Source organism: Gymnogyps californianus, chromosome 6 (genome assembly GCF_018139145.2).
Source record: "Gymnogyps californianus isolate 813 chromosome 6, ASM1813914v2, whole genome shotgun sequence".
Lineage (NCBI taxonomy): Eukaryota > Metazoa > Chordata > Aves > Accipitriformes > Cathartidae > Gymnogyps > Gymnogyps californianus.
The window spans coordinates 33,106,533-33,121,416 of NC_059476.1; the positions used below are offsets into that span (position 1 = coordinate 33,106,533).

General features: G+C 36.2%; 1 protein-coding gene across 5 annotated transcripts in view; it reads right to left on the bottom strand.

Moving 5' to 3' along the window:
* Positions 1-3,027: 3,027 nt before the first annotated feature.
* The window catches only part of CCSER2 (coiled-coil serine rich protein 2), a 72,709-nt gene continuing 60,852 nt past the window's right edge, over positions 3,028-14,884 (bottom strand). For 3 of the 5 annotated variants that reach the window (XM_050899248.1, XM_050899250.1, XM_050899247.1), the window contains one exon: positions 3,028-5,082. In XM_050899248.1, the coding sequence (XP_050755205.1) occupies positions 4,261-5,082 (822 nt within the window). In that variant the 3' untranslated portion in view covers positions 3,028-4,260. Of the gene's footprint in view, positions 5,083-13,431; positions 13,517-14,884 lie in introns of all 5 variants that reach the window. The other 2 variants (XM_050899252.1, XM_050899251.1) reach the window with 1 other exon arrangement.

Consider the following 14,884-nt stretch of genomic DNA (forward strand, 5'->3'; position numbering starts at 1 on the left):
CAAAAACAACAAAGCAGATAGTAAGGGTACCTCTTGTTTTAGCTAGTACTGAATTTAAGATTTCACTGACACTGGAATTATATTGTTTTTATTGTGGTGCTTTTACAATTAAGTAGGCAGTGAGCAGCTTTACCACAACAGTGACTTGATTTCCTTGATAGCATAGTTGTAACATGACTATACTGAGACCTACCACTAGGATCATGTATTGAATCCACTCTGCTCAGAAAAAGCCACTATAACGAGATAAGGAATAGCTACAGAAGCCAAATTCAAGAACGGATTTCCATTTGTATGGCAAGAAAATGTCCATATTAAGAGGACTATGTGCTGTGCAAAAACAGAAATACTTCCCCCCCAACATGCAACCTACCCAAGTATGACACTTTAGAATGTGCATATGGTTGTGACATGCAAACAAAGTAAATCACACACATGGTATTCAGTTTTCTAGCGTCGTTACAACAAATCAGCATTTAGATCAAGGATGAAATGAATTTTACTGACTTATGATGCAGTCTAGTTGCTATGTCTAGTCTCACTGCTATGAGATGTAAAATTGAGGAACCCACTTTTTTTGGAACTATATGAAAAATTCAGTGCCGTTTTAGATTTTCAGGGCCTTTGTGATTATTTTGAGAAAGTCTAAGAGATAATATTGCACTTCTTTTCTCAAACAAAAATATATGCTGGGGACATTATTCTTTAAGGGCTATGCTCGTCCTAGGGAAGTTTTGCCATCGGCCTTGATTGGCAGTAGGAAGTGCTAGCTTCAGGGAAGAGGAAGGTAATAATCTGGCTGCATCATCAGTGTTAAAATTCCACGGTTAAATTAAAGTCATTGCACAACAAAAACTCAGTACACTATATGAATATTTTTAAACATGCTAGAGTGCATATCGATTCTGTGAAAGTGAAGATACCTTGGAAACAGTAACGCTAGCAGGGAAATTAGTTTCAAATAAAAGCCACACACAGCAGGAGGCATCTAGATTATTTTAGGCACAACTCCAAGCAATAAAGCTCATTTAAAGTGCAATTCTGTTTTTTTCTTTTGTGTTTATTCACTTGTTAAAATGCGTAATTGCCTCTGTACACACATACTGAACAGTAGTTTCATACTTTTGTGAATATTGCACAAAAGAATGAGAAATCAAAAACAAAAAAATGGCAATAAACTAGTTTTAGAAACCTAAACATACCCTGAAGATATCAAATCCTTTAATTTACGCATTTAGGATAATCTGCACCGGTACTGATGATATATCTGCACCTTCCATAAGGTAGATATGTTACCCGAAAATACTTACTTAATCCTGTTTGACAAGCTCTACACAGCGCCCTCTTATCCGTCTCCCCCCAGCCCCCGTCCTTCATTGAAATGAAGCTTGAAGCTTCTCTTCCAGTTGCCCATCTACTGACAGGCTTTGCTCGTACTCTGGACTTACTATACATGCAACAGAGCCTTCCCTGGTAAAGTCTGAAAAGCCAAAATATGTAGTTGTCTTCAGAGGGATGCGAGGTTAGCAGCTGAATACGAATACAATTCAGGCTAGCATCTGCCTCATTCGTGATCAAATCCTGCTGTCTCCAGCTCAATGTCTCACTAATCTGTCAGAACAAAATGGGGAAGTGCTGTAACAAAGAATATAATCTACTTATGCTCCTTTAACACAGGGAAAAAAAACCCAGAATAAATATATTTCTGTTCTTCTGGAAAAAAAAAAATTAAGAACTATCTTCTTCTTTATGAAAACCCTGATCATCTCCTTGCTTCGTTCCTTAATTTTCAGTAAAGGTGCAGATATCTATCTATCTATACTTTTAAATGTAAACATAAAAATTTTAACATCACTAAATCAGGCTGGTGATACCTCCAGAATAAGAAGCAAAAGAACTCATGGTGAAATATCTCTGTCAATAGCATTAAGTGAAAGTCATCTTTTTACACAAAATCATATACAACTAAAAATAAAATCAGCTTCTCTTCAAGGAAAGTAAACTTAAAAAAACACCTTCCATAGAAATCCATACGGACCGGAAAACGAACCAGCAATCTGATCATTCCCTCAGCAGTTTTTAAACTCCTGAGAAACACAGTTAGCTGCCAGGAGCTAGTTTTGGGGAATATAAAAAGTCGGTTTTATTTTCTTATTGAAAGTAAATGCTTACACTGAAGGCCATCTAATTCAATGCTTTTCGAGGAAAGAAAGAAGTTTTCCTGGAGAATAGTTGTTACAGCAATCTTGAATGGTAGTTATTTTGACCCTATATCAACTGTAACAATTAACATTACCCTTGTTACTTCTTGCTTATGTTGTCTTTGCCCCAGTGAACAGGAAGTCCTGCAGGTCTCTTATTTCAGATTGATATAAGCAGTTCTGAAATAGAACCTCCCCCCTACCCATTTTCCCCCCACACTTCTCATTTTTCCACTTTGTTGCCAGTTAAAAGAACTTACAGTGTGACAAATCCAAAAACTTTCTTGGATATTAATTACGTACTGAGAAATTCAGGTGAGATGATTATATTTTTTCCTCCTCCCATCCAACTAAGGTATCCATCAGGATACCCCTAGTTAAAGGGCTTATATTACAGAAGTTGATTATTGAACTTATTTATGAAACATCTATACCTATTCACTCTAACTCTCTCAAAGAAAATACTGTAATATGTCAACGTCCTATAGCCAAAGCCTAGAACAAACTATTACCGTGTTTCATTTTACTGACATTATATGCTGTTCAGGAACAGATTTTGAGCAAAGTTATTGTAACAGCCTTCTGCTGCTGATTTTAAAACAAATTCAAGAATAGAAAAAAAACCCAATCAGTCACATCCAAGAGACAGTGATGGGAAAGAAGGGAAGAATCGGAGATGGGACATAACATTAAGTTTCTGGAAAGCTTCACTAGATATGCATATATTTAACTCACAGCACATATGTCATGGTCCCATAGTTGCACCATGATGGGCATGTATTTCCAGACCACTTTCAGAAAAAATACTTCTCCTAGAGAGCAGAAAAATGTTTTTTTGCTTTATTTCCCCAAAAAGCTCCTTCCCAGTTATCATGCACTACTTTAGAAATTACAAAAAAAAAAATTTACAAAAAAACCAAACACAAAATACACATCTCTGAAAAACTCAAAAGAGTACCAGCTCTGGATTAGGACATAACAGGATTGCTCAAAGCAAATAAGTGGGGTTAAAATTTTTTTTTTTTTTTAAATAATTGCTTTTTTAATACAAGTTTTATTCTGTAAAATAGTTTCAAATCCTCACACATATGGCAAAGTTTGTGCAAAATTTCAAGTCAGGTACTTCAGAGTCTTTCAATATTAAACAGAAATCAATAAATACAAGTAGTACAATAAAAGTTAAAAAACATTAATTAAAATGCATGTTGTGCAACCTCGACATAGGTGTTATGGACCCCTTATTCCCAGAGGCTCCCTACTTACCAATTCGTAAGAGCCTGTATTGGAAGGTTTTGCACAAGTATCCTTAGCACTGCGTTTCAAGAATCTACCCGGTAATGTGTCTATTCAACACAATAAAAACATACCACAATCTTTTAACAAATGATGATGTTTAAGAGAGAAGATTCATTTCACCCTGTGAAATCTGCTTATTGTCTGTGAACAGTGAAAATGGGATAAATAAAGAACAGAGCAACTTCAGATTACAGTAAAACAAAACAACACAACCCACCCAACCCATCAGATTAAATAACATTAAATATGTCAGTCTTGAGATAATGATAAATACGAGAATTTTTGCATAGGCCTCTGGAATACAGAGTCAGAATTATGGCCAATAAAATATCTGCTAGTAAGTCTAATTTTCCACCACTCTAACCTAATGAGTACTCAGAATCAAGAAGCTAAACTGAATAGTAATTTGTCTAATAACTCAAATAAACAGAGGTAAGACATTATTTCTGCCATCCTGAAATACATAGTGCAGCATTCTGGTATTTGTGGTCACCACAGACTTCAGTATTTGCTTAATTACTAAGATCACTGGGAAATACAAACTTTAATACAGACCTACGATATAACACTCTCAAGAGAAGCTGCACAGCTCATAACATGAGCCTCAGAACTAACAGGATGGAGTGTGCAAACACTGAAGAAAGATGCTATTTTTAATATTCACTCAGGATTTGCAGGCTGTAGATAAAGCAGCCTCAAAGGCAGTCAAAACATAGGAAGTAGTTTAATGTATGGCATCATTCAATGAGATGTAGGTATGTTCTCAATGTGTCTTTGGTTTAGGGAGGCGGGAATGCCGATTAGAGGGCAAGCTATCCCCAGAATGCAAACCGGTATCCTGTGTTTGCACGTTTTCCTTTCTCTGTACCGGTGGCTTTGGGATGTTAGTCTTCATACAGGTGTTTTGAGGCTCTGGAGATACTGGTGTGGATTTCTGACTGCTCATTTGCTTAGATTTAATAAAGGACATAGTTGGTGGGCGAAGTTTAGACACTTTCTGACTCTGTTTACCCTTTAGGTTATCCTGACCAGATGTTGGCTGTAGCTGAGTCGAACTACTTAATGGTAGAAGCTCACGTTCCTTGGAAGCAGCGGAATGATTTGCAGATCGTGCAAGAACGGCCATCGTAGGAGGCACTAAAGCATTTGGGGGCTTTGCAATTCTTAAAGTCTTTGGCCGAGAAGCCTGGTTTGTGAATGAGCGTTGACCTTTCACAGCTAATTCAGTCTGCACCTCTCTAGCATCAGCTCGTGTAGAGGTCTGAAAACAGGAACGAGATGGTAATGTACCTTCTTTATTACTAGCCACCTCTCCAGGGTCTTCAGTATTTTTATTTTTCAAATTTTCCAAATATGATGCATTCTCATCTCTTATGTTTAACTGTATGCTCATTAAAGAGTTTACATCATTCAGGCTATTTCTGAGAGAGACATTTGCAGCATTTTGATTCTGATGATTGCTATTTTCATGCAGACCATGTTTAGGATATTCACTGTGGGCCTCGATATGTGGCATTTTTATTAGTTTTCCCTGGGCGAGGTCTGTGGAACTGGGAAGGCTGCTGGAAGGCTGTAGTACTTGAGGCTGTTAAAGAAAAAAGAATACAATAATATATTAGGCAAATAAAACACCAGATAACATTCTGAATCCAATGTGCGCTGACTGGATGCTTGATAAGGGCTGTATATCTGTTTTTTTAAAATCAAAACTTTGACTTTGGCAAAACAAGATGATTCATGGGACATGTACAAATGTGACTTGTAACTTAAGTGAAAAAAAATTATACCAGCACTGAAATACACAACAACATAATGACAAAAAAGAAACTAATTAGCTGAAAAAAAAAAAACCAAACATGAAAAAGGCATGGTTGATGGTTTCACCTAAATCTGCAGGACAGCGTAGGAATGGCGCAAGAGTACTGATCAATTCTGATTGAAGTGCTTAATAAACAAATGCAACAGCTATCAGACTGTATCCATCTTTTAATTTCTATTCACTGCATACTCAAGTTAACCACCCCAAACCTTTTATCAATGTTCTAGACTGTACAGGCAGGAAAGGAGTTTAATGGACCACATGAATTTACAATGCATTTTCCTTGCCTTACTGAGGTTAGAAAATTTGATACAGGTATGTTGTAATTAGGCTACTGACTAGACTTAGGTAACTGCTTTATCTTGAATGGATTTCAAATAGGCTGATAGAGAAACCACCTTCAAAGCAGTACAGAGTACATGTGAAGCTAGAGATTATGTACTACTACACTGACAACCAAGGGATAAAGATAACTTAATGAAGATTTTACATTTTATCAGAAGATACAATCTAATCAGACATGTATCAGATGAGAACTGCTGGTACCTCTTCTGGGTCACTTCTATTTTCTCTTTGCTCTTCCCTGTAAAAAGACTTTGAAGATTAATGTGTGCGCTAGCTTCACAAACACATCCTAGACCTGCAACTTGTATACAGATCTCGGAAGAATTTTTAATAATTCTGCAATTCATGGCAAAACCCAAAACCTATTAAGACTTGAAGTACAGTTTTAGCAAGTTTCAGGTTTGGATGATTTTCTCATTTTCTTTATAAAGGAGGGGACTGAACTACAACAAGCTAGTCTTATCCCTAAACTACTTGAATTCTTACCAATTGTTAGATTGCATGTACATACTAAACAGGCTTATAATATTTGTTTACTAGTGAAATATAGTCAGTAAAAAAGAAACAATGTTTGTCTTTAAGAGATTGGACCAAAAATGTCACTTCAGTCACTCTCTTGAATTATTCACAACTTCCAAGTAAGAAAGCCAATTATTTGTCTGGTCTTTTTGGCTCTTCTTAGAATCAGCAGGAAGAATGTAATGATAGCTGTGCCTGCCAAAGTCCTGTTACATTTCTAGGACAATAGCACACCTTGGGATTCTTTAAGCTTTTCATCTTTTCCCTGGCAGGATTACTACTGAAAACTGAATCCTCAAAATTCCTCATCAAGAAAAAAATGTAATGGTAATGAGAGAAATATCAAGGTTTCTCAATCTAATTTTGATTTACCAGCAGTTTTTCCCTTTAGAATATACCGGTTCTACCTGTAAGCCAAGGCAACATCTAAGCTGGGCCAGTGACATCAGCAAGTGATAGACAGGTAAGTGCAAATATGTTGAGCAGTCTGAATACGATTGGTTTGGAAAGAGGGAGGAGAAGAAGAAAAAAAAGAAAAAAAAGGCTTCAAAATGGTGTCAAATGAGTATCAAAACATTATTCCTTACATGACCAAAACTAGCTTAACTTTGTGAATCCTTCTTAACCAAGCAATCCTACAGGAAGGAAGTACTAAACACAATTAATAATTCAATATAATTAAGAGAGTTACAGCTTAAAAAAAAAAGAATCCTCCAGATATTTTTGTCATTTTTCAGTATTTATGTAATGGGTTACAGAAGTCATTATCCTTCCAGCTTAGGAGCTGACAGACAGATGTTAGCCAAAATGATTTATTGATTTGAGACCTCACCTGCAGAAACAAAACTGCTAAAAATGAGTGCAGAAACCAAAGCAATATATACCTGATCCCCATACAAATACTTCAACAAATAATTCAAATTTTCTAATCCTACTTGAAGTAAAAAATTAGTACATTTATAGCAAACAGTACTGTGTCAAATTCTAATATGTAGAAATAATTGTCAGAAAACTTTTCCCCCTCACCTAGAAAGGGTTTCTAAATGCCAGTCTTCAAAAAATGCAGATAAATATCTAATGTGAGCATTACAAATCCGAACTTTATATCAAATAATCCCAGTTATACTAATCAGCAAAATGAAAAATTTGTAAGTTACAGAAGTTGTTAAATTTGTATGGAAAGTTGAGTTAAACACAAAAATATCTGAAATACAGCAAAGCACCAAGCTTTCGATAATGCTATTTCGAGTTCTTTTGACAAAAACTAGGTAATATTTGAGCTTTTCCATTTGGACAACTTTGCATTTTTACATACAAAAATAGCCAAATACATATTTTCCTCATTATCCTTCAAAACCTAAAAAGGTCGAAGCAGCTTAAAGTTAGCAATTCAAAGGCAGAAAACAGCTACATGCTCAGAATTATGAGGACACTAAAGCTCTGGTATCATCTTTAGTATGTTGTTTTAAATACTGTACTGTTTTCTAATTTTGTATTTCTGCTTAGTCAAAGTGTGTCCAATTATCAAGATCACAGATTTTAATCTCTTCGAAGTGCTACATGCATTAACAGTCAAGATGACACTGAAAGCAGAAAAACACCACTTCCAAAATATGCAAGTAACAGTTCACAAGGTATCTAACACTGAAAACTGCATTATCTTCATCCACAGCTTACATCTTTGCCTTACACACAAGTTTTCTTTTTACTAGGGAAATCTTAATAAATTATGACCATGTTATTAGTCAAAAACAAAAAACAGCCAGCAGAAGGACTAGTACTTGGTGAATTCTTGTGATCAAGAAGGGGGAATAAAAAGATAAAGCAGCTTTCCACCTTCTAGGCATAGTATTTTATTTCATGGAAGTCTTAAAAAAAGTTTGTCATCTGCATTGCTTTGTGTGTACTTTTGATAATATTTCAGGGTGGGACAGACCATGACTTGGTGTAGACTGTCATGCTAACCAGACTTCTATTTTTGTCCCATAAAGAAAATATTCAGGTGGACAAACACCTGCATGCATTTGGGAATTCCTTTTCTGTACCGGTAAGAGCTTCAAGGACTTGCATGTATTGACGTACCAATCAAAATTACTAAATTACAGTCCCTACCACATTAGCTTAAGAGATTTTTCTCTTATTTCTCTCAAGTAAGACTGGCTGTTACATCATCCATAGAAAAATGACAACATATCCATGAAGAGGATTACCATTACTACACAGTTATTGAACCACTGAGATTGTATTAGCTTTGTGTTAGAAAACCGAGACAAGTATGTTACGCTGATGAAGTAGTTAAATCAATGTGGTCATGACAGTGATATTCATTGCAATATCACTACTTTAAAATTCCCTTTGGTTTTGCTTTGGTTATTCTGTATCTCTAACGTCAATCCCCATCTCGATTCCCTATATAATACCTCTGCAGAATGAAATAAAGGCATTTTCTCCCTGCAGTATTTTGAGGAACGAGGGAAGTGAAGCAATGAGAAATCCAAGAACTGCATGCACATCTCTGATAGACATGCATCATGCATAGGGCACCAAAAAAAAAAAAACCAAACAAACAACAGTGAAAATGCTTGAGGAGGAGATGGGAAGAAATCTGAAGTTGTACTGTACCACGCTTTATCACAGAAGTAATGGACTAACTTCTCAACTCCTTGCCAATGGCATAATGGGAAAGCAGAGACAAGAAAAAGACAAGGACAATGATGTCAGAGGACCAAGACAAAACAACGAGCAATTGCCATGACAGAACTGCAACTTTTCACCATTTAAATTGCAATTACCATGTCCCCCATTGGTTTTTAATCCACCTTCCAGAAACAAAGGTAGCAATAGTGTTTAAGTAATGCAGTACAAACAATATTTATAGCAAGACCTGCACAGAATACCTTTGCTCTTATAACTTGAAGTCTTTTAACACAGTTAATCTCTTATACTCCAAATATTGTTTAGAGCTGTAACTAGAATTTGTATGTATGATTACAACTGTATACATCAAAAATATTTGCATCCATGCACATACATGTTAGATATCTAACAACGAACAACAGTGTCATAAGATACACTGCATTACATATTTTGACCACGTTGCCCATACTGTTTAATATCCCATCTTCCTAGCAACTCGCTCACAAGCTTGAAGAGACTCCAAACTACCATGGTTTCTTTTTGGAGGAGGGGCGGGGAGGAAGGGACACAAACCCTGCTACATAAGTTTTTCATTTTCTGATCAGTTCTGACATCCCTAATTTCACTGCCTTGGCACAGGATAAGCTGTCATTTCACAAGCCTTCATTTGAAGACACAGCCTTGCTGAAAGGCCACACTGGAAAGCTCTCATTTTCTACCTCTGGAAAACATCACGATTTCACACCTTAAATCTGTAGCATTTGCCAATACCTTCATTTTGGATTTTTTTTTTTTCTCCCTTTTAGCTAGCTATATTATACCCATATTTCAACACTGTAAAATAAGATTCCACAGTATGGAGTATGGCTTCAAATAATGATACAAAACAACATTTTTTTTTAAACCACCATTCACCACAGCATGAGGGTAGTAAAATAATTAGTAAGATGGCATAGCATTATTTTTTTCTGCATAGGCCGTACAAACCCCAACTTACAGAAAAATACTGTCTTTCTCAAAGAAAAATTACTGAAAGTAATTATAACTACATCAAGGCAGGCATTTCATCTTTAAATACAGATATATGTGCAACAAACAGACAAATATGACCACATGTAAAATTAAGTTTTGTTTGCAAATATATACTTAGTTAGGTACAAGAGACATTTCTCTTGTAGTCCAATCTGCAACTACCCAACTTGGGAGTAGGGAGATTTTCTTAAAAGACACTTCTTCATATAGCTGAACACTCATTTCTCAGAGCAAAAATAATTACATATAAAGGACAGTAATGACTCCAGAACATTTTTAATAATTTGTCACTCTCTTAACATGAGTCATGGAACTTCCAAGATAATATTCTGAAGCAACTTTGTTCTGCTAACACCAACACTTTGTACACCCTACAACAAACCTGAATTGGTCAGTAAAGGTTTGGAAACATTTCATAGTGTTAAGCAACATACCTTTGTTCAAAAAAATGCATGAAAAGTAAAGCCTGGACCTGATTTATAGTCAATGTGCATACAGCAGCTTTCTTGCTGGTGATAAAAAGCTATATGTCACCTGCTAGAATTGCTTACATTATCTTTATTTGTAATGCTTACATACAAAAAGTCTAAATACTTCTTCCATGAAGTGCACAGTAAGCAGAGATGTGAACAGCTGCAATGCTTGAGTAACAAAAATCAAGCATTTCATCAGTGTTTGTGTGGAGAAGCACCTGGGGCTAGGGGCCTAGAGAAAGTGGTATAATATTCTTGTATTACAACAAGAGTTCATAATTGGTTCATTGACAATGTGTATTCTAAATGCTGTGTTTCTAGAGCTGCATCATTAAAGCTCCAGAATACAAATGCAAAAGTTTGAAATTGTATTGAAGAAAGTTTGCTATGTCATCAAATTATATCCTATAACCAAGAGAAAAATGAAGGACCATTATGTAAGAGCTGAGTTCAAGACATATATGGGAGTTATAGGAATAAAAAACGTATAATTTTTTTCATAAAATGTCAAAAATCAATGTACTATTATGAAAGTGTTTACGAAATACGAAATGCTGAATTGTTTCCAAGGCTGTTAAACAACATGAAATTAATAAATGTGAAAGTATTAAAAATTAATTCTCATTAAAAGTGCAAAACATACATCCAATTCTAAAGTCTGTTAACAAAGTGCAGTGATATGGTAAGTTCATAGGGCAAGTTAAGCAGTAGGTATGCTAACATTGTAACTGGTGCCAACAGAGAAGAACTGTAAGCATATGATAGTATTGTAATATTACATAGCAGGGATATATTACCTGTCCCGTACAGCAACAGTAAAATTATATTACAGTATATAAACAACTAAATATGAACAGTTTACAGATTTATACCCTCATAATCTACAGTGCTGCTATCACCAACATAGTGAAGAAACCTGCAGTATTCACAAATGCAGATGGTATTTTAGGTTCGGGATCCAGAAGTTAGAGAAGAAATGCTTGAATTCCAAGATCTCCAGACAGAAAACATAGCCAAACAAAAACTGAGACTACTTCATGTTCCCATCACCTTCTCTATATTATTGCAAAAGAACACTAACATTGACTTTAAGGCTGTTTTCCTGTTCTTGGTGGTGATACCCAGCTCACCACTTGCCTCAAAACACCACATTTGGCATTCTGTACTAGCTCAAAAACCAGCAGACCACTGAATCAAGGGAAGAGGTAATGTGGGGAAAGAAGGATGCTAGTGATAATTCCAGTAATGTTCCACTTTACAGGACTCTTCACAGCAATAAATCATTGATTTTGCAAGAGCGTCAGTAAAAACATCCAAGAAACCTCCTAATTTATACTGTATTTTTATTCTCAGTATTTATCTTTTGTTCAAATCTAAGACTTAAAGAAAAAGGCTAGGAACACCCAGTTATAGGAAACATTTATTTTCCTAAGCAATAGGTTAATTATAGTTTAACTTAATTAGTCAAGGGCCAGTTTTCATCTACTTTATTTCCCTTACTAGTAATTCATAGAATTTAATGTACAAGATGTATTCTAAAAAATCCAACCTGCGTTAGTAATGGAAGTTCACTATGGAATCCCTGCATGAGAAGCTGCTGCCATTACTGGAGGAATGAGGTGGGGGCCCAGAGAACTGCTAAGAGACTAGCGAAGTTTTCTTCTTCAGTTAAGCAGTCAATGTGAATGATGTGACACCAGAGGCACACATCTGGCAGCTCAGACACCATCCTCCCATTCTGACTCTCTGATCAGTAAGCCCCAAAACTGTGACATTTATATGCTCCTCAGGTCTAAAACTGATGTTTTTAAACTCAGACCCTCTGCTGACAGGACAGCAAAATAGCCAGGCTGTGCTGGCCCTCTACCCAGAAACAGATGACGTGATGATCAGCTTTAGGGGTTCTACGTTCATTACACACATATGCACAGAGTCCCACACCAAACACCACAGGAAAATGAAGCACACCCCTCCATTGCATAGAGAAAAGCCTATGAAACAGGCTGTGCATTCCTGATGAGTTGTTTAAAAGAACATTGTCACAGAAACATCAAGAGAGTATTTGAAACACAATTTACAAAATACTTTACAAGATTTTTTTTTTCTTGTAATTGAATTAAGTTAGGATTATTGCAATCTGAAATATAAGCAAGCTTAGTTTTCGAAGGTGCAGCTTACTCTTCAAATTTCCATTGGCCCTGGAAATCTTACTTTGTTTCCCTAATTTTACTTTTTCCTTTATTTCTTGTCCAAATACACTCTTGGGCTTTGCTAGGCAAACACACTGTAATTCTCAAATTACAGTACATTTTAAAAATATAACTTTAGCTTTATGAACTAGTTATATTTCTTTGAACAATTATCTGTTTATAATGCAATACCAAAGCACAAAATAAGACTTACCAGTTCTCTATGTCTACGTAAGCATACAGTTTTAAAATCAGCAATTGTCTTTTGTTTTGCAGATCCAAGCCAAGAGAACAAATGCATCTTATATCAGCCCACATTGTAGCTAGCACATAAGGAATGTTAATAAAACATGCAAGTTTTGCAACAGCCACTTCAATGTATTAGAAGCCTTTTTACAACAAATACCGAGCGGGGGAGGAAAAAAAAAAATTTAAGCTTCAGGGAAGCCATTCTGAAAAGTTAAGAAAATTTCTCGTGAGAGGTAATGAAAATTACACTTTCTCACCGACATTTTTACGTACATCCACTATGTATTTACGTAAATACATCCACATATGCACGCGTGCAGACTTATGAGCAAACAGAACACATAACACAAACAGGATAGTATATTACAGCCATGAAAAAAAGGGAAAATGCAGCAAGCAAGATTTATGTTAAGACAAGACTGGAAACAAGGGCCTACTCAGGTTTGCCTGAAGAACTGCTGAAGTAAATCAGCGTTTAATAACTGTGATCAAGCTGTAAGTTGTAGCTGCTTATACACTGGCTGAAGGAAGCATTTTGGTTAGCCACAGACTATTGTGTATGCCTGTAAATCTGCCTGAGAAAGGAGGATACTACGAGATGAACAGTGCGTGCAAAGGGGAAGCTTCTACTGGAACACGGTGAGGGAGATGAGTGAGAGGTACAGACTCACTCTGTCTGCGGTGCGGTGGAACAGTCCGAGGGATGCCCTGGAATGAGCCCTGCCAGGGAGAGAAGGAGGGAGCAGAATACCCACCCTGTGCAGAAAGAGAGAGGGGGAGAAGTATAATAAAAAAAGAGAACAGGGAAAAACAAGACACCAAAAAGCCACATCATTCTTTTTCTTTTTCCCCCCAGAAAGGTATCATTATATTCCCCAGTTGTTCTACTTTGTAAAAGCAAACGCTACATGCTACTAAAGCCCAGAGGAAAAACATTATGATGCCCTAAACTAGTCAGAAATCTTACAATACACCTCCATTTTTATTCAATATATACGCACACATTTCTGTTAAAGATGTTTTTAAGGGAAAAGTATAGGAGCCGAGCTTTTCATGTTAAAAATACATGCTAAAAACTGTATTTTTTACAGCTTTCAAAAATGTTTTAAAAATGCCTCACCAAGCAGTAAGTTGCTTAATACTAATCTACTGGAAAACCAGTCAGCTTTAGTTTACAACAAAAAATTTCTAATGCATAGAAACAGATTTTCTAGCAAATCCTGGTGCTTTAGAGTCCACTTCACTCATATTTTGATAGTATTACTGAATGTGAAAGAGGAGAGGTGACATATAACTGTTTTCCTTGCACTTTCCTCTTGGAGCTTGAGCCTTCCATTACAGGATCAGAGAACTGTGCACATCAGTGCCATGCAGGGTTTGCCTGTCAGATGTTTCAGATCACCACAAAAGTGACACATTGTGGCTGCTGCATTCTCAAAACAAGAAAAGTAATTTTATGCAGTCTATCATTTTCTCCATACCCTTACCTTTAAAAGAAATCTATCCAAGCTGGAACTGCCCTCTTAAATCACATAATCTGGATTTCCTATTTCAGCAAGACAGGTTTAAGTCTTTACAACCCCTTCACCGTTTAGCAGCTGAAAACTTCTGCTTCTATGAGTTCTGGAATACTGATGCTAAAAATAACAACTGCCATTGCCTTCTGGCTACCAGTAACCAGGAGGTATCAACAGCAACCAGTTGTAGCTACTCTTTCAGACAGCAGGCATAAGATACCTGAACAAACACCTGTATCAAAGAAAACGGGAACACAGTTTGCCCCTTGTCTCCAGTTTCTCCGCTGGCATATCTGCTGCAAATCATACTGCCAGGACTGGACAAACAATAAAGTATTTTATTTCCATGCTTCTTTTAAAAGAATGTTAAGCATCACATTATTTCTATAAAGAAATATTCTGCTTTTATTTATCCTAGCAGAATTTTAAACACTACCCTGACCTTCCAGTTATCCTAATCTAGTTAGATTTTATCTACCACTATTCCAAGTTTCAGTAGTGCTAAGATGTAACTTAACACATGCATTTAATCAAGTCTTAGAATTTGCTAACCAGAACACTTTTAAACTAGAACAGGAAATAAAGAGAAAAATCTGACAAGACTTCT